General features: G+C 59.2%; 1 protein-coding gene and 1 long non-coding RNA gene across 7 annotated transcripts in view; one reads left to right on the top strand and one right to left on the bottom strand.

Annotated features, from left to right (window-relative positions):
* Positions 1–23,665, bottom strand: part of PTPRN2 (protein tyrosine phosphatase receptor type N2) — a 709,963-nt gene that overhangs the window by 219,791 nt on the left and 466,507 nt on the right. For all 6 annotated transcript variants that reach the window (XM_032303991.1, XM_032303993.1, XM_032303992.1 and 3 more), the window contains one exon: positions 12,712–12,776. In XM_032303991.1, coding sequence (XP_032159882.1) covers positions 12,712–12,776 — 65 coding nt within the window. The remainder of the gene's footprint in view (positions 1–12,711; positions 12,777–23,665) is intronic.
* Positions 16,751–18,520, top strand: LOC116568539. Its single transcript, XR_004276661.1, has 4 exons — positions 16,751–16,930; positions 17,317–17,431; positions 17,669–17,793; positions 18,020–18,520. It is a non-coding gene; the product is annotated as an uncharacterized LOC116568539 (long non-coding RNA).

Genomic DNA, 23,665 nt, shown 5'->3' with positions numbered 1-23,665 from the left:
TACTCTACCTGCTGCACACCGAAAGGACAAGGCTTCCGACGGCAAATAAGCCACAAAGAAACAGATGGCCTTTTGCCAAAGAAATAAAATTATAACACGGTTTACATTGTTTCGATGTCAAGGGACCCCCACACTAGGAGGGCGCGTCTTCCCCTCACAGGGGTCGAGGGCACTGCCACAAGGTGTCCTGGCTGGTCAGTCACACGTGGCCAAGCCTCCTCCACTGACTGGGACAGCGGGGTCTTCCCACCGTCACTGTGCAGACTTAATTTGCTTGGAACACGCGGTCATCTCTAGTTGCTGTGGCCGGGATGGCAGATCAAACCCGAACTCTCTCCTCAGCTTCCTAAGGATGCTCGCCCTTCTCTCCGCATCCGCCTTGGCTTGGTACAATGTTTCACCTTTAAGCCTGGTACAATGTTTCACCTTTAAGCCTGGTACAATGTTTCACCTTTAAGACTGGTACAATGTTTCACCTTTAATAGCTCAGTGGTCTCCTCTCTGAGCGGTTTTGTTTTTTAGATGTTAGCTTGTCTAAACATGGTCTTCTGGGGCTAACATGCCAAGGAGCCCACAGTTGAAGCAGACACCAACAAGACACATTAGACCATGGGTCCGTGTTAGGGGCAGATGAAGATGTTTATATTTTTAGGGCAGCCTTAGGTCCAAGTGCTTGTCAAAGGAGGAAAGTTACTTCCTAAGAAACATGTTTCTGCTTCACGCTCTCTTAAGAAAAACAGAGCTATAATTCCATATAAGGGTTTGTGCGTGCAGAAGCCTCATCAGCCTGGGAGCCAGGTCTCTTGTTGCAGAGAAATGAGAGGTGAAATCTGGGCGTGCGGACGGACGAAGGCTGGCCGGGGTCCTGCTGCCCAGGGCCCTCTACGTCCCCCTCCTCCTGAGCAGCTTGGTGCTCTAGGCGGGGAGGGCCGTGTGAGCACCGGGTCTCCTGAGGGCTCCCCAGCATGTGATGAGAATGCGTGTCATCCTCCCTCGGGCCGGGGCCGGGGCCTGTGTCCACATGTCCAGCATCCAGGGCGCTGCGGGGTCCTATGGGAGCAGCTCCGGCCCCCGTTACTCGCCCACGGTTCGTGCACGGCAGGCCCTGCACGGTGCCCCCACAGAGGGGTTCCAGGCTGGGGTGGAAGAAGGTCCGGCTGGCAACACAGACATACCCGGAGGAACCCGAAGCCCGGTTCTACCTGCCAACCCTCGTCCGCACTTCCGGGGTCTACCCAGTGGCCTGCCCCGGTCCCTAGGAGGGGCAGCATGCTCAGAATTGGAAAATCGGGGGCTTGCACTTGTAGCTCGTGGACTTTGCAAGTGAAACGTTTATACACGCACTCAACTGACCTTCCAGGCAAAAAGCGTTTCACGGCATAAAGTACGGCGAGCGTTCTTGTGCCTTGGGGTGAAGCGAAGGGGACTTTAACTTTTAAGAACCTTGGATGAGAAAAATAACCTCACATGACCATATAACAAGAATTAGGTAATTTAATAAAAACAGCAACATTAGATTTTCTGTTCATATTGACCTGAACATACGAAGTTCTTGGCGGGGTCTGTAAGGGACACACGTCTGTGCGTTTTCCCTCTGGGGCCCTCAGGACAGGCATGACCCACAAGGAGCTGCCTCCAGGTCCGGACACTGGCTCTCCTTGGTCCTGTTAGCACCAGCAGACGGGGCGGGTGTGTGTGTGTGTGTGTGTGTGTGTGTGTACGTGCATGTGTCTGTGAGGTCTGGGGGGGTCAAACCAGATGATGAAAGAGAAACAGATCTGGCCAGAGAGGCCAACTCTGTTCATACAATCAGATGAGCAAACTACTCTCCTCCCCAAAAGGAGAAAAATTTAGTTTTAGGTCAGTTAATAATAAACATTGGGACCTCAAGTCCGGAGGACAGAGGACACCTGTGATTTTAGGGTACTATGGATCAAATCTGTGTCCCCCAAAAAGATATGTGCAATTTCCAATACTCACTACCTGCGAGTGAGGCTTTATTTGGAAATCGGATCTTCGGAGACGCGATCAAGTTAAGATGAGGGCCTGGTGGGTGGGGTGGGCCTCACTCCAGCACGATAGGCTTCCTCGTAAGAACAGACACACAGGGGGGAAGGGAGCTCAGGCAAGGCTGGTAAGGTGGGTCCCTGAGCCCCGGCCTCCAAGGATGGCCAGCAAAGCAGGAGCTGGTCGAGCTAGGAAGGACCCTTCCCCTGGAGACTGCAGAGGGAGCACAGCCCCGCCCGCACCGGGACTGTGGGCTCTGGCCTCCAGAACAGGGAGAGATCAGCTCTTCTGTCTTTAGCTCCCCGTGTCGGCACTCTGTGACAGCGGCTTCCGAACCCCAACACCCAGGTCGGGGCAGTCACAATCCAGGCAAGAGACGGGTGGGTAGCAGGACCTGTCTGCCCGCTGTGGGTCCCACACAGGTCAGGGCACGTTGGCTAGGCCTGCCGACTGGCTGCAGAGGTGCCCCCTCTGGGGCTCACGGGATGCCAGGGCTCATCACTGAGGTTTATAGTCGGGATGCGAGACGTTGTAGGACCGTGTGGCCTGTGACGGATCCTGGGGCCTGGAACAGAGGCAGGCATGGGTGGCCGCCGTGCTAGGCCCAGCAGCCCAGGGAACGGGACCTGTCAGCTCCCAGCCAGCCCCGGCCGTGTGGCCCACCTGCACTCACCGTCCCTGGATGCGGGTTCCTGCTCTTACTGCAGACACAGGCCCTGTTTTCAGGGAAACGGCAGCAGGACGGACGCCTCTTCACTACAGGACAGACAGGCACACGTGTTGATACACAGGAAACTTCAGGACACGTCTACCTCTGCCGGACTTGACAACCATTGTGTCGACCGCCTGCTTTCACAGAAGTAATTTAAATTTAGCATTGGACTCTATTTTGTGTTATATTGATTACTAATTATTTCATGCGGATGAAAAGAGCCTTTAAAAAAAACACCAAGGCCTGATGAAGCCCAGAGGAGGTGTTCCAGTCAGTCGTCATGGAGATGAAGCCAGGCCGAGCGGGACAGAAGCTGCCGTGTAGACAGTCCTCTGCGATCTCAGGGACATCGGACACCGTGCACGCAACACGATTACGGACTCTGTCCTTCCCACAGGGATTTCAGCGCCGCGGGGGAGGCCGTCTGGTGGCCCGTGGAAAAGGGAGCGGCTGGGGCGTCTACCCTGCAGCCAGGCTTCACGATTCAATTCGTTTCAACGCATGTTTATTGAGTTTCTGCCGTAGGCCAGGCCTCGTGCAGGGTTCTGGAGACTCCGGGGACGACTGAGACACACGTGGAGCTCCTGCTGAGTGCACGGTTGGGCACAAACACGAGGTCAGGTCTCTCCAGTCCGCTCTGACGGATGCCACGCGGAGAGACAGGCAGGAGGGGGCGGTGTGCCTCTCGCCCAGGCTGCCTCGGGGACGGGGAGTCTGCCGCCTGCGCGGCTTCTCCACCCACCGGCCTCAGGACCCCCGACGGGGAAACAGCTTGCTAAAACCCAAGCTCTCGCATGCAGTGGGGAGGGGAGGTGACCAGCTGCCTCCCCCAAACGGCACGCTGGCGTCCCAACCCCCAGCACGTGAGAGAGGGACCTACGGGGACACGGGGTCGTTACAGAGGTCCTCGTGCCGTATGAGGGGTGTCCCCGGGAAGGGGACGTCGGGATGTGAACGCGGACGTGCAGGGGGAGCAGCAGGGGCAGGTGGGGCCGGTGTTCCACGGGCCGCGGACGGAGCCTGGACAGGACCCGCTCTCACCCCCGCGGGGGCAGCCAAAGCCGCAGCGGCACTTCAGGCCCCAGAGCCGCGAGCCTGGCTTCCCGCGTCCAGGCCCCCCGTTCGCGGCCCGGCCTCCCCAGCCCGAACGCACGGCTCTCCTTCCGCGTCCGACCCACACCCGGGCAGAAGCAGGGGCTGGCGCCCCGCCACGGTGCGGCCTCGGCCTGGTCTGTCTGTGGGGACCCGAAGCCGTGAAACCCTCCTGGGGGGGAGGCGGGGACACGGGGACGCAGGGAGGTGGGACACGTGGCAGGAACCACGAGGTCCCTTTCACCAGAAGGCAGAACCCAGCACCCCCTGGTTTCGGGCTGGTGTGGGGCCACGTACAGACTCAGACACGGGCTTGGGAGAGGGGCTGCCTGGCTGGGACCTGACACCGCCCTGGCCTGCGACCTCTCTCCGTTTGGTCGTCTGTGAGCCACGGGGCCGGCGGCCGGGGCGGCTGTGCCGCGGGGAGCTGGCGGCGTCCGGACCGGTGGACTTCCTCCGGACTTCCTCACGCTCAGCAATTCCCGCTCTCACGCGCTGAGCCTGAGCAAGGCTTTCTGAGCTAGGACCTTCTGAGAGCTCTCAGGACTATGTCTAGAGTTTCATTTTTAAATGAAAATTAACTTCCGAGGCTATAATAATGGGTCCTTGGAGGATGGTACAGGACAACCTTACGCTTTGTTGAGACGGACCCCCCTCCCCCGTGTCTTCCGGGGACGCTGTCCAGTCCCGGCCCAGACGGAGCCCGCAAGGAGACCCAGGCCAAGCCGGCTTCCACGAGATGCAGCTGAAGGTAGCCGAGAAGGTGGGGGAGGGGAAGGGCTGGTGGGGGAGGGGCTGTGGGGGTGTGGAAGGGAGGCGTGGGGGAGAGCGGAGAGGGGGTGCGGGAAGGGAGGCCAGGGCCTGGCAGAGGTGTGGGCCGCAGCCACAGGCAGACGCTACTTATTTCATTTTACGTGACTGTTTACTCTGATATTGAATAAAAATTGAATCTGTCACTATAGCAACTGCCACTTCGCTCGGCGCCGCTCTCGCCGCTGAATCACAGAAAGTATTGAAAAGACATTCATGGCGACGCGACGTGATACTTTATACAGCGTTCCAGAAGGGAAGGATGTTGTTCTATAATAAACTCCTATTTTTCGATATGTCAAGTGCCATGAGTCATATCGAACGCACTTCTGTGTGATTTTCTTCACTTTCGAGGAAGACGAGCACCGCGTGAGCAGTGGCAGCGAGGGCTCCGCGTGGAGGCCACGGAAGCTGCAGTGGCCCATCCACTGAGACTCAGATCTGCTGGTCGCAGGGGCCCCTCGGCCGAGGACAGAGCAGATTTGGGCAGGTCCTGCCTGTGTTCTCGCGCGACTTCACGCAGAGCTTCCAGCTCAAACACAAACTTGGAACGTTCACGAGCAAACAGGCTTTCCTAGGACCAATGCACTTTTTGCCTCTGGGAGGAAAAAGTTCCATTTTCTCTGTGCAGAAATGCAGATTGGAATGACCCCGGTGGCCTGTGCACCCAAGGACAGCTGTGGGGAGCCCAGGTCTGTCCAGCGTCCCCCCCAAGCCCCAGGGGATGCTCAGCCATGGCTCTGGTCAGCGGATGGGCACTGGACAGGGACGCCTCGCATCCCCTGGGACCACACTAGCGCATGTTGGGGGCCTGTGCGTGCTTCTGGAGAGAGGCTGCAAGGTTGGCCCTGGGCTCCCAGGAGGCCCGTGACGGTCGGTGTCCCTGTGGCAGCCCAAGGGTGGGCGGAGAGGAGCCTGGAGGAGCCACGGGAGGCCACGCCAGCTGAGGAATGTCGTGGACCCTTGAAAACACAAGACCGGCATCTCAGTCTCCACCCGAGAGACCCCATCTACCCTGACAGCCCGTCTCCTGCCACGCGGCCCGCTGCCCTCTGCAGCTCCTGCTCCGACGGCACCTGCCCCCAGCGACCCCCGCCACACCCACACCCCTGCTCTGCCCCTGGGTTTCCAAGTACGTGCCTTGATCCCAACACCAGACATACTTTAAATGACTCCCGACACCCTTCCTGTGGGCGCCACGGAAAATGTCCACAGACACGCGGCGACTTGAGCCGTTCTTGGCATTCTCTATAGCTGACGGCTGGGGCCCCGGGGCGTCCACACACAGCTGCGTTTCCTCCTGTGTCCTCACAGGTGTGTAAGTGTGAACACGGCTTCCCTGTTCTGTCCTTCTGAGCCCCTGCGGATCCACAACGATTTCAAAGTAAACAAACACCTACTGAAGAAACTTCTGGAAAAGGAGAGAACTCGCTTGGAATCCTGCCAGCCCCGCCCACCAACGGACCCATGTACACGTGCGCAAGGTCCCCTCACGTGAGGAGAATTTAAGGAAATCATCAAATTCCATTCGATTATTCCAGTGTAATTAGTTTCCTTCCTCTGGTTTCATACTTCATTCGGTTTGACTTTTTGCAGAGGTCCTTGGAAGGAGAGCCCTGGGTCTGTGACTGCCCAGCAGGGAGTCTGCCGTTCAAGCCGCAGGCGCCCGCTGTGTAGACGTCACGATGCCTTCTATGGGTGAGTGTGAGTCTTAGCACGTCTGTCCTCTGTCACCACAGCTGACGGCACCCCCAGACCAGTCAGAGCGCTGCCTGTGACTCGCCCCTCCCCACGCTGCACGGGGCTGACGGTGGCTGAGGGGCCCTCTGTGGAGCCCGAGTTCACGGGGTTCCCAGCCACCCGCCAGCCGAGGCACGGCCACACTCCTGTGAGCCAAAAGTCCCGTCCACCATCCCGTGAGTCTTCAGCAGGCATGATAAAGGCAGGTCCCTGTGCCACCGAGCACGTGACAGCTTCCCCTCACCCTGACCCCGTGGATTTTCTCCCCCACCTCTGATGTGGGGATGTTCAGCCACGTGGTCTCTCCACTCTGTGGGTGAAGGTCCCGCCCTGTCAAGTGACCTCCTGGGACCAGCCAGACCCCTAAACAGGGCCTCTGAGCACGTGCCTCCCAGAGGTCCCCGGAACGACTGGACGCGGCGTCTGTCCACAGACAGGCAGCAGCGCAGTGAGACCTCAAGCATCTGTCCTGCCACATGGTACCGACTGCCACACGGAGAATGTCCACGAAATCTAGGGTAGGAGTCCAACTGCCCATTCACAGACATTTTAGGAACTTTTGGGACCAACCTGGTCTTGGCCAAAGAACTCTTTCTTTGCATGAAATTGCGCCCAGGAGCCTGAGAAGCGACCTAAACACCGGAGGCACAGAGAGTGGGGTCACCTCGCCAACCTCACTCAAGCAAGATGCTTACACCCCAGGTCCCTCGGAAGACGCACACGAAGACCGCACCGAGGGGCGCCTGCGGAGCTGAGCTGGTTCGGTATCTGACTCTTGATTTCAGCTCAGGCTGTGTTCTCGGGGTCCTGAGATGGAGCCCCGCGTCAGGCTCTGCGCTCCGACCGGCGTCTGCTCGAGAGCTCTCTCCCTCTGCTCCTCCCCACCCCACTCCGCTCCTTCTCTCTCTCTCAAAATAAAATGAAATAAAATAATTTAAAAGAGGAAAAGCATGTCTAACATCACACCGTGCTGAGGATGGGGCTCAAGGCACCCCCCCCATATGGTGCCGGGACACGTGTTTCCCGCTGAAGGAGGCAGAGACAGCGCAGGAAGTTCTCTCTGACGACCCGCCCCGCCCTCCCTGAGGCAGGTCACAAGACCCTCACGAGACAGGGCCCCCTGGACGCAGGGAAGGGAGAGCCCGTAGCTCCTAGACGGAGTAAAGCGGAGCAGAGTCCCGCAGTCTCCCCACGGGCTGCCCTTACCGCGCGCTCCTGAAGCACCCGTACTCCCCGCGACGGTGCGGTGCGCATCGAATCCAGCATAAAATACTGGGGTCTAACGGTTTCTTTGGGTTTTCATTTCCTTATGCTCCACGTCAGGTGCAACCGGTACATCTGTGTGCTGTTCTCCTGCTCGTCTGTCTTTGTCAGTGTAACCGTCGGGCCCAGCCGCGGACCCTTGGGGGGTGAGGAAAACGTCCCCTCCATGCACTAGATGGAAAGATTTCCTTTTTTGGTATCTGGACAAATGGCCACCCCTCTTCTCTAGGTGACAGGGGCTTGTGACCCCCCCAGGGCGGCCCCTCTGTGGCAGACCCTGAGCACTCAGTCCAAAGCGAGACCGCGTTGCGGTGAAGTGTGGGCCTCCCACGTGCCCTCCCCTGGTTCCTGAGCCTCAGGAATGAGGCCGAGCCTCGCAGGCCACCTCTGCTCCCACTGAGATGCTGGGCAGGTTAACCCCCAGCTGCACGTCCGTCGCACATCGAGAGGTCACACAGTCCTTGTTGCAGACGCACTTTGGGGAGCCGGACTCACGAGTCTGCCATCCTGGTGACCATCACCTGCATCGCCTACCTTCTAAATACCTGAGTTTGTCTTGTTATAATTTTTTGGAGGAAATACGACTTTATTAATTTGAAGAAAGTGCGAACAATTTCAAGATGTCACAAATCAGATCCTGAAATAGGTCAAAACGCCCCAAGTCTCTTAGGAACGTGTGCGCCTGCTTTAAGCTGTTCATTTGCTTTACGTCTTGTTTTGAGATGCTTCCATGCGGCTTAAAGGGTTTTAGCTCCGCCGTCTGTCGCCCATGCACGCGTCCCCAGTGCCTGGGAGAGAGATGGCCGAGCTTCTAGCAATCAGCCTCCGCCGCGTACCAGAGTCGGGAAGCCGCGATGGGGCTCACAGTGAACGCTGTGAGACGGGAACCATCAGATCAGGCCGAACCCTGCACGAGGGGTGAACGTCGGAGAAACAGACGCCGTCAGCTTTTAGAAAGTACCTGCACTTGCCCCTTTGTTCCCATTTTCAATTCCCGAGACCAGCCCCCGATCGACTAGCACCGCACCTCCATCAGGGGCAGCTTCTGGACGCAGATGGGTTTGGGAGAAGTCTGGGGGGGACATGGGGGTCCCGGGCTAGAGAACCCACCGGATGGACCTCAGCCAACTTCAAGGTGAGGGAGCACCACCGTGTGGGTCTCTAGGCCCCCGGAGCACCAAGGAAACCCAAGGACTGCTGACAAGACAGAGGGGCGCCCGGGGTGCAGTGGGTGGGCCCCCATGGCCAGGCTCCCATTGGGGACCCAAGGGCAACACCCCAGGTGGGCAGAGAAAAGGAGGCAGCGCTGTGGCGGTGGGTTCGCAGGCCCACCCCCAAACCTGTGACCCCCCTCCCCATCCCCTGGGTCACCAGAGCTCCCCCGCCGGGGCAGATCCCCACCCATGAGTGAGAAGGACGGACATCCAGAACAATCGGAGGGCGATCCCTTCACAAACGGCCCAAGTGCGAGTCAAATTCCTGTGTGTTGGCCCAATCCAGCATGTAGATCGCGTGACGCCGAAAGGGACACAGTTTCTGTCAGTAAGACGGGGAGCTTGGGGACAGCGACGAGCTGGCAGGGAAGTCAGGCGTCCTGCCCACTTTGCACAGACCTCCCAGTGCAGAAACGTGGGGCGAGCAGGGCAGTGAACGCATCGGTCTGGAGATCTAAATTCGGGGTCACCATCCTATGAAGGAGGACAAAGCCAGGGTCTGGATGATCCCTCGCGAGGCAGTACAGGGTGAATGAGAAGACTGTGCCCAGTGGGGGCAGCTGGAGACCCGGGGTCACAGGAGGGCCCTCCGTACCACCAGGATTCCACAAACCAGGCTGGGCCGGCCAGAGGACAAGGAGCCTCAGTGCAGAAAGGGGCTCTGGCTGCGGCAGCCACGGGTCAGATGGCACCAGCGCAGAACCTCTGCGTCCTGATGGGGTTGACGGGAGTGCGGCGAGGTGCCAGGGCGGGAAACGCGCATGGAGGTTGGTGGGTTTGGCGGCAAAGGGCTCTGGGGTCAGAGGTCCTATCTGGTGTCGGCAACACGGGAAACACGCAGTGTGTTTGCTGACAGTAACGAGCCAGAGGACAAGGGCCAGGACGCAGCGAGGGCTGGACGGGCGCCCTCCACGCCGGGAAGTCCCACCCGCTCGCTCCGGCTGCGGTTCAGGCGCAGGAGGGCGCAGGGCTCTGCCCCGGCCGTGCGCGTCAGGACCACAGACTGAGGGCGGCGGCGGAAGGAGGAAGGACAATGTTGAAGGACGTGTCCTGGGCAGGTCCAGGCACGCGGGCGTCCTTGGACATGACCGTCTGGAGGTGCCGCGTGCTCGTCTGTGGTCTGTGGTGGTGAGCTTGCGGTCCGTCAGCAAGCAGGGGCAGGAAAGCCCGGGAGACACGCCTGCGACCCAGAACCGGGGCGGGGGTGCGCGCGGAAGCAGACAGACATTTGCACTAAAGCATGAGGTTCCTGACAACACGCGCGTGCCCCCGTGTGTAGACGGACAGGACGGCGGAATGAACGGAAGAGGCGGTGGTTCTGCTGGAGGCTCACAGAGGTGGGGGTGAGCACACGGTAGCTCAAGAGAGATGCGGACTTCAAGGTGGGCGAGCTCAAAAGCCCCAGAGCAGGGAGGGCAGGGGGCTGGGACAGAGAGGGGGACGAGGGGACGGTGGCATGAGGCGCTCCAGACCTAGGAGAGAAGTCGTCACGCGGGACGGAGCTGGTTTGCTCCCCTCAGACAAAGCCCAGCGGAGGGGACGGCAGGCTTTGTCTTCAGAGGGGACAGTGAGCCTCGCCTCTCAGGGGACCCCGGCTTCCAAGGAAAGGGGAGCTCCACGAGGCAGGTTTGCCTGTCCCGGGCCCGGCTGTGAGCGGTCCTTACACAGAGCCTGGTGCACAGGAGGGGCCAGTGCGGATCTGCAGGATGACGCGTGGTGCGGTGAACGGAGCGGGGCGGGAGCCGCTCGCTGTAGCACATGGACCCCGGACACGGCACAGCACCACAGCACCACACAACACCACACCACACAACACCACACCACACAGCGCCAAGACCAAAGGGAAGGACGGGTCATCTCCAGATTCCAAAACCAACAGAGACATGAGGACGTGACGTGAGGGAGCTGCTGCGGCTGCTCTCAGAGTCCGCGTCCTCACACAGCCTGGGTGTGGGGCGGGCGCGGCGTGGCTCCTGTGTCCACACGAGGACCACGTGCACCGCTGTTGGGGGGCGCAGAACCCGGGATAGCGGCTCGTCGGGGAGCGGGCATCCGGACGGCGCCCCAGACGGCTGTGAGGGCCACCAGTGGGCCCATGTCCCTCCACCTTCCAGGCGACCGAGCGAGGTGGAGACTGCGGGCACCTGGTCTGGCAACAGAGGGGAGACCTCGGAAGGAGACCTACAGGGAGGGGAGGACATCTCCTGCCGGGGCTGAAGCAGCACCACGAGGACAGACAGGAGGACACACGGGAAGACCAGGCCCTCGGTGCCCTCACAGACGGGCAAGTCACGGAGGCAGAGCCACCAGACGGGCGGGCAGCCCAGGGGAGGTGGTGACCGACAACCGACGGAGTGGGGTTTGGCCAAGAGCCTGGGGGAGGGGGAGGGGGTGAGGACCCTCGGAGCCAGAGCAGCCCCTCCTCCACGGGCTACAGCGCTGGCTTCACTGACGACCGTGTTTGCTCTCACGCTGTCCAGCAGCCCGCCGGTAGGCTCAGTCCCTGCCTGTCCCCTCTGTCCTGAAACTGCTGGAGGCCGTGCTTCCCTCAGGAAGAGGCGCTCTGGGATCTCTGTGGGCCGACCCCACAGCAGAGCCTCCCTGGCCCACACGGCCATCCCCCCTCCCCCGGGCAGCACAGCCGGCCTCCACGAAGCCCACGGACCCTCGTGGGGAGAGGACTCATGGCCCCGGAGCGTTCTCGGCTGGCCACAGTGCAGACGCCCTCCCCGGTCACCTCCTGGGGAAGGCTGTGGTGGGAAAGGAACGGGGGCTTCACGCTTTCACTGTCCCTGAGACAGGCAGCACATCCGGAACCTTCCGTCACGATCCCAACCCTCTATCCCTTCCTGCCACCGGCCACTGTTCCCTCCCCAGGCTTCGGCGGCCTCCGGCCACCCCCGCTCACTCCCTGCCGAGACCACTGCCGTCCGCGGCAGGGCCAAGAGGGGGACGTCCTCACCGGACGCACGGTCTGTGCTCCTGGCCATGGCCTGCAGGCAGGGAGAGGGTCTCGGTCCCGGCGAGCCTTTGCGGACAGGTTTCGTCCAGTGCCCCCTGCCCTCTGCCTACCAGTCCCTGGAACACAAGAGCACGACGTGGGCCGCTTTCCCCTCGAGGCTGCTCCTGCCCGCCGGCCGCTCGAGCAGCGAAGGAGCCCGTCTGCGGGAACAGGCAGTTAGACACGCTCTTCCTTCATGACCCAGGCCTCCCGGCTGCCAGGGGTGTCCCCGAGAGAGCGGCTTGGCCCTGGGGGCTCTGCAGGGGGCGTCCCTCTGGGAGTGAGAAGGACTCCTGAGAAAGCTGTCCCGCACCAGCTAATCATCCAGAACGGCGAGGGCCGTGACACTGAAACTCGACCACAGCGCGGGGTGTCGGGGTCTGCGTGGCCTCAAGTGGCCACGTACCCCCGCCACGCGGAGTCACGTGCACTGCTCTGCCTGCGGTTCGCAAAACTGCCCCAAGACGGGCCACGCAGGCACCGGGGGCGACCACCAGCTTTAGTGGCACATGGAGGACCTGGTCACATGCCTCTCTCGACAGCGACACGCCACGGGCGGGCACCACCGCCGCCTCACGAGATCGCGGCACAGAGCGTCCCCACATGCCTGGCGCGCCAACCCAAATGGCATCCTGGGATGCCCCAAGGACAGAGCGCTCCAGGGGGGCTCGTGTCACACGCTCAGCAGTTACGTCACCTCTGGGGAGGGAAGCTCGTGTCCCGAACCAGGACGGCCGTTCTCAGCGACACGCCGGACTCCGACTGCAGAGGCAGTGCACACTGGCATCGCGTCCCGTGGCCCGTCCGCGGGCCTGCCCTGCCCTGCCCCCGCCAGCCACGCATGCCTCAGAGGCAGCCGCCCAGGTACTCACCGACCCGCTCCCGGCCCGCACGATCTTCAGTCCAGATGCTTGTTCCAGCTCATCCTTGCCGTCAGCTGTGGGGAAGAGAAGCACAGGGTCAGCGCCCCCTTCTCCAGACTCCCTTGGCCTTCTCCACCAAGAGATGCCCCATCGAGTCAGCGCGCGGCCGGCCTGGTTCGGCACCGGGCCGTGAGCAGCCTGCGGCTGGGCCCCGAGTGCCAGCCCGCGCTGTCCACCAGGGGCGGCCTGGTTCAGCGCCTGGTTCAGCACCTGGTTTAGCCCCGAGTGCCAGCCCACACTGTCCACCAGGGGCGCCGCACGGGCCCGGCCTTCCCGCGGCCCCCGGGAGCCCGACACAACTGTCACAAAAACCACACGAGACGTCTCCGCAGACGTAGGGTCATTTTCGAGTGCTCTGCTGGTCACCTGGTGCTCCTCGCTGGGAAACACGTTCCACTAACTGGCGTCCCAAGCTCATGAGGGGGACCGTGGAGGGCGCGACTGGCCGTGTGCACATCCCGCAGCTGGGCTGGGGGCTGTCCCCGTCCTGCCCTCCCTGTTCCTGACCTACGATGACACAGATGGGCGGAGGACGAGCCGCCCCGCCAGACAAGGAGACACGAGCTCTGGAAACAATCAGCGGATGGAAGTGAGCACTCAGGAGTCCCGACGCCGGCACCGCAAGCCCCCAGCCCCAACTTTTTCAGGAAGATCTTGCGTCACAAAGCAACTGGTCTGGGCTTACAAATCTATAGAAATGGTCTTTTGGTCAGAGCCCATGTCATTTTGGAAATGAAAAACCGGGAAAAACAGACTTGACCACAGAGCCGGAGCGTGAGGAGTGCCCGGCCACCGTGGCTAACGCCAACGAGAACAAGAGATCGATCACTTCCCCTTGTCGCGTCCGCCCCGTTAACCTGGTGACGGGGCTCTCTCGGGTGCGGGGGTGGGGTGAGATGCTGTTACGCCCGCCTGCCCCTCCTGGGGCCGTCCGTCGTCCCGTCGGAAGTTTCCCGAGGACAAACGCACGTTCCTTTTACAGGCAGGTGGTTATCCCCGCACTGGGAGGCAGAGGCCCGCAGAGCCCCATCTGGTTCTGAGTCTGACGGGGCCGTGTGGGAGCAGGGGGAGGGCAGTGCGAGGCGGTGGCCCAAACAGAAACACCGACTGGAGGAGGACGGTCTTCAAGGGACAGAATACAACGCGATCGATTCCAATGTCCTTCTGCAAACAGAGGAAACATCTTCCCGAATGGCAAGCTACTTTTGGGGGCGTAATAGCAACTCTCGGATGGGCTGAGGGACAGGAAGCACATGAAGGCGGAATTTAGAAGGTTCTCCGTTTACTGCCCCCGAGCGAGGACAGACACTCCAGACAGCCCGGCCACGCGGCGCAGGCAGCGCAGTCCCAGAGTCTGCAAACCTCCCGTGGGGGCGGGGGGCGGGCGGCCCCACGGAGCGTCCTGCACGAGGCAGATGGCCAGGGATGGACCCGCGGGCCCGTGTCCCCGCACGAGCCGGAGGCCGAATGCTGGCGTTCTCTGCCCAAACGCCTGCTCACTCCGCGGTGTGCAGGGGAAGGCCGGACCCTCCCACAGAGCAGACAAGCTCTCCCTTGTGTCTCCGGGGGACACAAGCAGCTGAGCTGACCCATCCTACAGGCCCAGGTGCCTTGGAGCCCCAGGCCCTCGGGCAGGCCCTTTCCCCGCGCCGGAAACACCCTGCTGACCCAGCTCGCGGAAAGCAGTGTTGGCGTCGAGGCACGGAGCCCTTCCCGGGGCCGCCCGCCGGCGTCCTGCTCGTCTTCCGGCAGCGCTGTGTGGGCTCACCACCCGCCCCGGAACCATCACGCTGTGTGGACTGACACGGCTTCCGCTGGTTTCGGGGCGAACACGAGCGAGGAGTTGGTGACCAGGTCAGGGTCTGGCTCCCGCGTCGGTGCCACCGTGTCCACAAACCCCCGGACTGAGCCTCCTTTGCTCTGTGAGCCCCGTGACGCCCCGTCCTCTGCCCACGACGTCCGCCCTCTGCCGCTTCCCTCGGGTCCTGCGCGCTGCCCACGGTGCCTCCCGGTGCGACTCGACGTCCCTCAGCGGCAGGGAAAACCGCTGCTTCCTGGTCTCTCGACCTTCAAATCAGAAAACGCACAGGTGGACCCGGAAGTCCGCATTTCCGAAGAACCTGCTCCCGTCCCCCTCCCCAGCTCGTTCTCAGGATCAGCCAGATTGAAGGTCGTCGAGGAGAGGGTTCGCGTCCGTCTGTCCGTCCTCGCCGGGCTCTCCACGTGCGGCGGGGCGGCATGCCAGGTACGCGACGGCCGGCGAGCGGGGCAGCCCTGGTGAGTAGACACACTGTTGGGGACCTCCCACGAGGCAGGATGCGGCCCCGCGTGCCCCAGGTCCACCGAGAGGGGCTCTGGACGTGCCCGTGATGCTGCTGGTGTGGCCCAGCGGGATCACGGCGACAGGGGGACCCTGGGAAAGTCTGGGAGGTCCCTGAGCGTGCCGCACCGGCCGTGTACTCGTGACGGACCAGAGAGGCAAGTGTCCCGCCGCTGTCCCTTCAGGACGTCATGTCCGTCCGGTGTTAATTCACTCGCGACGCCCGCCGTCCCTCCGCTCCCCGGCTCCTTCAGCCAGAGGCAGGCTGCCGGCCGCCCCGACACAGGCCTCCGACCGTCTTCCTCACGCATGGCTGTGCACACACACAGCGAGGACGGACGGAGATACAGCCCCGTGGCTGGACCCATGCTGAGAGCGGTATCGACCCTCGCGACCTGCACCCGCCGCCCTCGTTCAAGAAGACGGGCTCTGCCCCCACGTGCTCTCTGCCCACATTTCCTCGTCTTCCGTGTGAGCGGCCGGGGTCTTGCTGACGCCGCCCCAGCTCCAGGGTCCCCCTCCATGCCACCGTGGGCCATGGTGCTTCAGAGAGCGCCCGGGGCCGTGTGTCCTGCCCGTGAGAACTCGCCGGAGACCTGCGGCAGTGCTGTGTCCCAGAAACCCTACCTGCAGCTCTTCGAGGAGCCTCGTGGGGGGTGTCCTGCCCCGTCCGCAGCCCCTGTGGCAGCTGAGGGCCGTGGCACCTGTGGCCTGTGCTCTTCTGTCCTTTCTCAGGCTTGGGGTCACATCCTCTCTGTTTTGTTGTCGTTACTGGTGGAGACGATGGAGAACAGAGCCCCGCGTCGCCCACACGAGTCCGCGGACGGCCCTTCCGTGCATTGTTTTGCTCACGTGGGCCCGGCGTGAGGGCAGAGCCAGTCTTCGGGACTCTGGCCCCTCCTCCACGCCATCCTGGGGCGCTCCAGAGGGCCCCGGACACTTCCTTTCTGAATCCCCTCCACGGGGCAAACGGCACCAGGAAGATCCCCGGCCTCGCCCGGCCCCCCATATGGCTGCCCCCAGGCCTGCAGGCTGTCTGTCCGGCCGCCACACCGTTCACGCCGCACCGCTGTCTGCGTGGAGGCTACCTCCTGGGAATGCTGCGCTGACGCTGCCATGTTTTCCAGGCTTTGGGTAAAAGGCATTTTAAAGAAAAAGAAAAGCTTTTCTCCTGCTGGGCTCTCTGTTGAATGTCGGCTGTGGGCTATTTCGACGGCCCAGTGCGGATGTGGAGCTGGCGGGGCCGGGAGGCAGAGACCCTGGGAGAAGCTGCTTTAATAACACCGACAACGGTGTATAAAGCCCATTTTTATCTTCATTGGAGACAAAAAGGGTTTCCAAACACAAAAAAGAAGTCCTTTAAAATTAAATTCACTAGATGCAGATATGCAAATGACCTGGAGAAGCAGAACCCTACGATGTTCTCAAAATTCTACAATAGCCTATTTAATTAGTGTTTTCATTTATCAGAATAATTCCTGGCACTGGACAATTTATGCAGGATTCCCTGTAATTAAGCACGAGGCTTCCGTGGGGTGAATTTGCCTCTCTCGCTGGCCCTGTCACTTTAACTGGAAGGGTGTGCACAATCCCTTCTGTGATCTCAGTGGGGGCCTGACAGCGAGTGGCCGAGCTCCAGCAGGAACACAGGGAGGGAACGGGGAGGGGGCAGGTGAGGCGGGTGGGGACAGCGCCCCCCGTTTGGGAAGCCCCGCCGCCCTGTGGGAGGAGCCCGGCTGCTGGCAGAGCTGGAACCACTATTCCTGAGGCTCAGATCTGCACCTCACCCACACTCTGCTGCACGGTTACACCCAGGGGGGCGTCCGTGAGAGGGAGAGAAGCCTCCAGGTCATTCGGGGACCTCAGAGTGGGCCTGCTGGGCCCCTTCACCTGGGGTCAGTCCCCCAAAGCAGCACAGCTACGCAGTCGCTGTGCACTTTGCTTTGGGGTGACTCCCTACTTGGAACCTGCCCGGCTGGAGCCCATGCAGGGAGAGAGGGGAGCGGGTCTGTCCCGTGCGGCAGGTGCCACGGCCCCTGGCCCTGCTGCCCTGTCCACGCCCTCCTTTCCTTGGTGGGGGCAGAGAAGTGTTACGGGGTCAGGAGCCCCTGAGCCCCCCAATCCCGCCCTAGAAATAACACCGCGCCCAGACTGCTGAGGGCAGGGCATCGTCTCTGGCAGGAGTTAGAAAGAAATGGGAACTGTCTCTGCTTGTTCACGCTTTCCTCACACAGGCCTTTTCTAAGAAGCAGCCAGAGGCCGGGGCAGCAGCCGTGGGCCTGACCCCTCTCCTGCTGCAGGGTGCCACCGAGTGCCCATTTCCATAAGCCACTCTCCACACGGTAACAGGTATTTGGGGGAGAAAGGAGGCCTCTGCTCACGGGTTTGGGAAACACAGAGCTAAACACAGCCAAACACACATACACACACCTGCTGGCCTTCTCAGAGCCTTTAACATGCTGTGTGCCTGGGGGCGTCTGGCACTGGGGGTGTCGCCGACAGACTGGGGACAGCGCAGACCGTGGGGAGGGGCTGGTTGGTGAGGATATCCCTGCGGGGGCACTCACGTGTCCCCCTTACCCCTAGGAGCACAAGACTCTCAGAGCGACGGAGCTGCGGCCTCCCATGGCAGGCCGGGAGCCCCGGCCAGAGGCTGACAGGTGGTCCGAGGAACCCCGTCAATATGGGGAGGAGGGCCATGGCCCCCACAGGTAGCCACGTGCAAGCCGGTCACGGTCACCGTGGTGGGGGGAAGGGGCCTGAGCGTACGGCCGGGGGCCATGGAGCCGGGGGAGGCCGTGGAGGGAGGAACAGGCACAGGCCCGGCAGGGCTCCGTGGGTGGACGCCAGGCCCTGGTCTTACAGCTGCAAACCTTCTCGTGGGCGTGAGGGGACCTTCCTCGAGAGCCCTTCCTGCTCACCAGGCTCTGCAAACAGGCCGTGTCCTGACACTGGGCCTTCAAGGGATTCTTCGGGCTCATCACGTGTCCATGGCTCATCGGGCGTCCTGTGTCGCTCCGACGGAGCAGCAGCGGGAGGCCGGGCCTCGCCCCCGCAAGAATGTCCTCGCGCGCTCAGATCCACTCCACACAGCAAGCCCCATCCTCGAGAAGGGGGTCCTTCTCCTGCACAAACGAAACGCCCTGGCTGGGGCACCGGGCTCGCTGCCGTGTCCACGGAACCTGCGCGAGTCGCGCCGCACGGCGTCTCCCGAAGCCAGAGGGAGTTAATCTTCACGACGACTGGATTATGTTTTCAAAACACAGAATTACAAACTCCTTCTTCCGAATATTTCTGATTTGAAGCTTCGGTATCTATTACTACATTTGTCATATACCTTTAATTGTCCATTTTGGGTGCTGCTCAAGAAAAATGTCCTTTTTGAAGATACATACATAATTTTAATGTTTGGTTTCTGATGTGCTTTGTATTTTTCATAAGAACACACTCTCGTTTTATACTCTGTGTGCTTACACTTGGATCATTTCCGTCTAAACGCACAGACTTTATGAAATCTTATTAAACAATATAATTAGCAATTTTCTAAAAAAAAGGGGAGCAAAGACATTTGTAAATAAATGTGCGATAATCAAGAATCACATGTTGTTATCACTCACCAAACTCTGCCAGTGCAACAAGAAACCCCAAACATGCATGACAGGATTCTGTGCAGCCGACTTGTATTACCTGGCTGACTTTCAGAAGTAAAAGTATAGCTCTATGCATATTTAAACAAACGTTTTTCATTATGAATATATGTATTCAAAGTACGAAGATCAGATTTTTTAATGGCTCGTTAACTTGAGGCAGATATTTAAATACTAGAACCCTGGCGTAGGGCCTCCGTGTGGCGGTTTGGGGCCCTCCAGCAACCGTCCCTCGACGGCCAGCACAGAAAACTCGCGGTGCCCGGAGGAGGAGGCAGGCCACTCCGTCTCTCCTCTCTGCCTGCCCTACCTCGGGGTCCCAACAACACAGGGTTCATGCGGCAGGTGCAAAGCTTTCCCAACCTGACCCCGGGCAACTGTGGCCCCTTCTGTCCTTGAACACCCTGGGGTACGAGCCTGCTTTAGGCCTTTGAAGAGCTGCTTGCTCCGGGGGCCCAGGCCCTGCAGGACTCACCATCCTCACGGGTGGGTTTTGGTCTGTCCAGTGAGAGCAGTGGCCTCGCCTGGACGGCCCACTTAGCCCTTCCTTCTGCCTTGCCCACTAGGATGTGAGCCGTGGCAGGATAGCCCGAGTGCCCAGGACAGCAGGGGGCACACAGGAGGACACTGGGGATGACTTGCCAACGGTCACGTGACCGCTGACCTGAATCCGCGATGGCCGTTCCTGGCGGTGATGGTGCCCCGTGACTGTGACCGAACGTCACCGCTGTATTGCTGGCACTGGCCTCGCTAGTTTTGGAACCAAAGCGTCAGTCCAAGAAGGGCCCCGGGATGCCCTCCTGGAGATCTGGCGGGCGGGACCTGCCGTCCCGTGCTGGCTCAAGCCCGAGTCCAGAGGTGGACGTCCCTGTGCGCCACTCGACCGCCACCCTCCCATCTTCCTCGTGGCCACATAGAACTGGGCTGTTGGCGTCAGAGCAAATGAGCGCATAACCGTCCAGCGCTCCTGGACGCTGGTGGGCGTGGACACTCGCTTTGACCCTCCCGACGGCCCGGCAGGTAGCACAGGAGTCTGGAATGGCCATAATGTGAAACACGGGAAGATGCTTGGATGCTACCTGTTTCGAATCAAGTCGTCTGAACGTAATGTGTTGCCACAATATTTGGATATTTATTTTTGCTAACCGTCAGGCAGAGGTAAAATGACCGTGGAACAGAACTACTGTCCTGGCAATTACCTACGACAGAGAAACCACTTAAGGCTTAATTCTAAGGGGAAAAACAGAAGGGGGGTGTGCACTGCCTGTCCTGTCCTTGGCTGGAAACGAGCCCTATCTTGGCCTCCCTGGTGTCCAGAGGCACTGGGCAAAGGGAGCTGGGAGTCGCCTGTTCCAGGAAGAGGAAAGGGGCAGCCAGGGTCTGTGTCACTGTGCCCAAGGCCGATGCCCGACCCCCGACAGCCCAAGGCCGATGCCCGACCCCCGACAGCCCTGCCCCTGAGCCAACTCTTCCACTACGCCCCCTCCCGTGTGAACACGGCCCACCACAGATAGTGGGAGTGACACAGCAATGCTCGTTTCCACACAAACAGCCCGAGCCTTGCTCAGTCGTGTTTCCACAGAGAAAGGAGACGCACATTCGCTTGCGCACGCGCAGCAGACATCGTGTCACTGAACACGTCACCGGACCGGGCCATGGATGTCGCGGCCGCCCCTTGATGACCTCCTGATAGCTGGAAATGTTACTTGTTGATTTGTAATTCAAAAATATCAATGTTTTCTATTTATGTTTCATTAAATATTAGAGACCAATGAATGTTTATAAAACACACATTGGTTCGGAGGCACAATGACAGCCAAGGCCGTGACACCGACACCCTGGGGGAGAACCAGAGCCTGGGAGTCCAGCACAGCCTTCGTGCCCCTGACCAGCTTGCCCATCAGACCTCCCTCCCTGGAATTCTGGGTTTGGAGCTTCCTTTTCTAGACACTTTTCCACACGTGTCTGTTGCTCACTTTTGCTGGGTTTGAATGCCACGGGGGGGTAACAACACGTAGGTTCTCCCCGACCGGCTTCGGTTGCTAACTCGGTCCCGGGTCCCGGGAGGTTTCGCGGGGCAGTGTGGTCTGTGTGATCTCCCTGCGACGGGGCCGCACTGCAAGCGTCTGGAACATCATCTTCTACGTCCCCTGAAGCACCTGATCCAATGGACAACCCTGTGGTTCCTTCCTCATTTCACACCAGCTCCCACCTGGGGCCACCGGGAGCATTCTCGCCCACGTCTCCAGCACACGAGACTTTTCTCGGTGGAGTGGCTGGAATGCAGACGGCCCACGGTGGTGCATCCATTCCCACTCCTTTGCTCAGGCTGTAGCGGTCTGCGTGGTTCCAGACACCCTCCATGTGCCAGACTTATGCCGGCAGCCTGGGGGTCAGCGCCTGCCTCCCGGTGCTTTCCTTTGACCTCTGGTCAGTGTCTTCCTGGGTGTCACGCACCATTCATGCTTCCTCCCACGTAAAATTCGTGTTTGTGCTTTTTGCCCATTTTTCTGTTGGATTATTTGACTTTTCCTTATTGCTTTGCAGGATTTCTTGAAATATCCCACATGCTAATACTTTGTCAATTGCGTGGGTTCTCACCAGTTTATCTCGGTTTGTGGTTTGGCTTTATAAATTTCCCAGTAGTTTCTTTGAAGGTTTTATTTATTTATTTGAGAGAGAGAGGGAGCATGAGCTGGGGAAGGGACAGAGGCAGAGGGAGAAGCGGGCTCCCCGCTAAGCAGGGAGCCCCATGTGGGGCTCAACCCTAGGACCCTGGGATCCCGACTGGAGCCGAGGGCAGACGCCCAACGGACTGAGCCACCCGGGCACCCCATAAATATCCTAGTTCTGATACACTCTGATTTATCACTTTCTTTAAGGTGTGCACTGTGGGTTCCTTGTTCAAAAACTCCTCTGTCCCGAGGTCGTGAAGTCGCCATTCTCCATGTTCTTCTAAAAGATCAACGTTTTGCTTTCCCACGTCCGTCCAGGAACGGATTTTGTGCGAGAGGAAAGGTTTTTCCCTGATTGAACACCCAGTCTTCCCAGGATAATTTGCTGAAAAGGTCACCCTTCCCTCTGATTTGCAAGGCCAACCCCATCAGATCCTCAGGAAGGTGGATACCCCCCGGGTCCTGCGTCCCTGTCCCCAGGTGCCCACTGTCCGCTGTCCCCCGGCCTCTGCAACCTCCCAGGGAGGCCGACCCTCATTCCTTCCGCAGGCGCCTGGCCGCTCTCGCTCTGCACACCTCCTAGCAAGGACATTAGAATCAGCTCATCAAGTTGCCAAATCAATATAAATTTTTTTTCAAAAAAACCCAAATCTGCAGGGATTTTTGTGAAAATTTTGTTGAATCTGTGGGTTTGGGAGAGTCATCATCCTTCTCAGCCGGGAACCACGACCACAGCTGTCCACCTGCCCACATGTCCCACGTCCCCGAGGGGCCCAGCTGAGGAGCCGCAACCACACGTTTGTCTGCACGTCCCACATCCCCGAGCTGACCCGACCCAGGAGCCGTGACCATCTATCTGTCCACCTGCTGGGGGCCACCACAGCAAGGACGTTTCTGTCTCCATCTCTTTGCCATTCCAAAGCTGGGGTTTTCTTTTCCTTTTAACGCTCCATATAGACTGAAGGCACCGAACCCTTTCCAGCCCCAAATGTCCCCACCAGAGCAGAGGGTCTGGAATACATTTTCTCCTTGGAAACTGGAAGGTCGATTTGTCCAACCCCACGCCTCGGGTCCCCAAGAAAGCTCCCTTAGCCCTTGTGTTCCAGCCGTAACAGAATAAATAAATGAGACTTTCCTCTGTCGGTCTCTTGCAAAGTCTCCCGGGAGCAGGCAGGGCTTCTGTGAAAATGCAGCTTAGCCACATGGTAATAATAATGACAGGCTGGTAAAAGCTAATGTCAGCTTCAATTTCCAAGTCATTTTTCAAATTATTTTAATTAGATATTGTTTCAATCTCACTTACATTAATTTAATATCTGATATCAACATTTCAGTTTTCAATTTGTTCAAATGATTTTTTCCAGTCTGCCTGTTGCCGTCAGTAATTTAAAATACAATGTTTATCTTCAGCAATGTTCAGTGCGTGGGTCCTGGCGAACTTCTATGTTCAATAAAAATGACGGGGTGGGAAGGACCATGGGAAGGACCATGGTGTTTGCAAACATGGAAATTCATCTCCTTCTCATTTATCTCCAGACATTAAAGTACGCAGGTGGAGCTGAGGCTAGGTGCTCATCGTCAGAAGATTTTCCGCCAATTTCACTGTGTAATTGGCTTTCCCAATGCACATCTCAGTGAGATCTGATGAAGGTTTTATTATTATTATTATTATTATTATTATTATTATTATTATTAAAAGGTAGCGGGATAAATAGCCACATCCCCTCATTAACATGTTTTCTGACACTCTTCAGGCACAAGGTCTGGAACCTGCCCCCCAAAGAGTCTTGTTTGCAAATGCACTGTGGTAGTGTCAGGTCCTGAGTTTCATTAGACCTCTCCCCAGACCTGTGAGCACAGACTCTGGTAAAGACACCCTTTGATCATGGCACACACAAGGCTGACCTCGACCTCCACATTACAGAGTGTGGAGGAGGCGGATACCCTCAGGTGCCATCTAAGATGAGAGAATTCCTTTCCTCCTGAAGGTCGCAGTTAGAACACACGGATCCAAACTACACTTGTAACGTCTGAAGGGCTTACAAGAGTGAGTACACGTTCCATGATCTACACGGCTGAAGACAGACACTACAAGAAACAGAAAGGACACACAGAATGTGCAGAGCAGGAAACAAGATGATGAATTAAAAACATGTGTAGTTATGACAATAAATGTAAACAGGTTAAATTTTACTCCCAGGACAAAGTCTCTCACTTAAGTCAAAAGTATTATCTACACATCTAAAACAAATCAGGTCAGA

The sequence above is a fragment of the Mustela erminea genome, chromosome 11 (genome assembly GCF_009829155.1).
Source record: "Mustela erminea isolate mMusErm1 chromosome 11, mMusErm1.Pri, whole genome shotgun sequence".
In the NCBI taxonomy this organism is placed as follows: domain Eukaryota; kingdom Metazoa; phylum Chordata; class Mammalia; order Carnivora; family Mustelidae; genus Mustela; species Mustela erminea.
The sequence above is the reverse complement of the archived record's forward strand: the minus strand, read 5'-3'. Positions and strand labels throughout refer to the sequence as shown.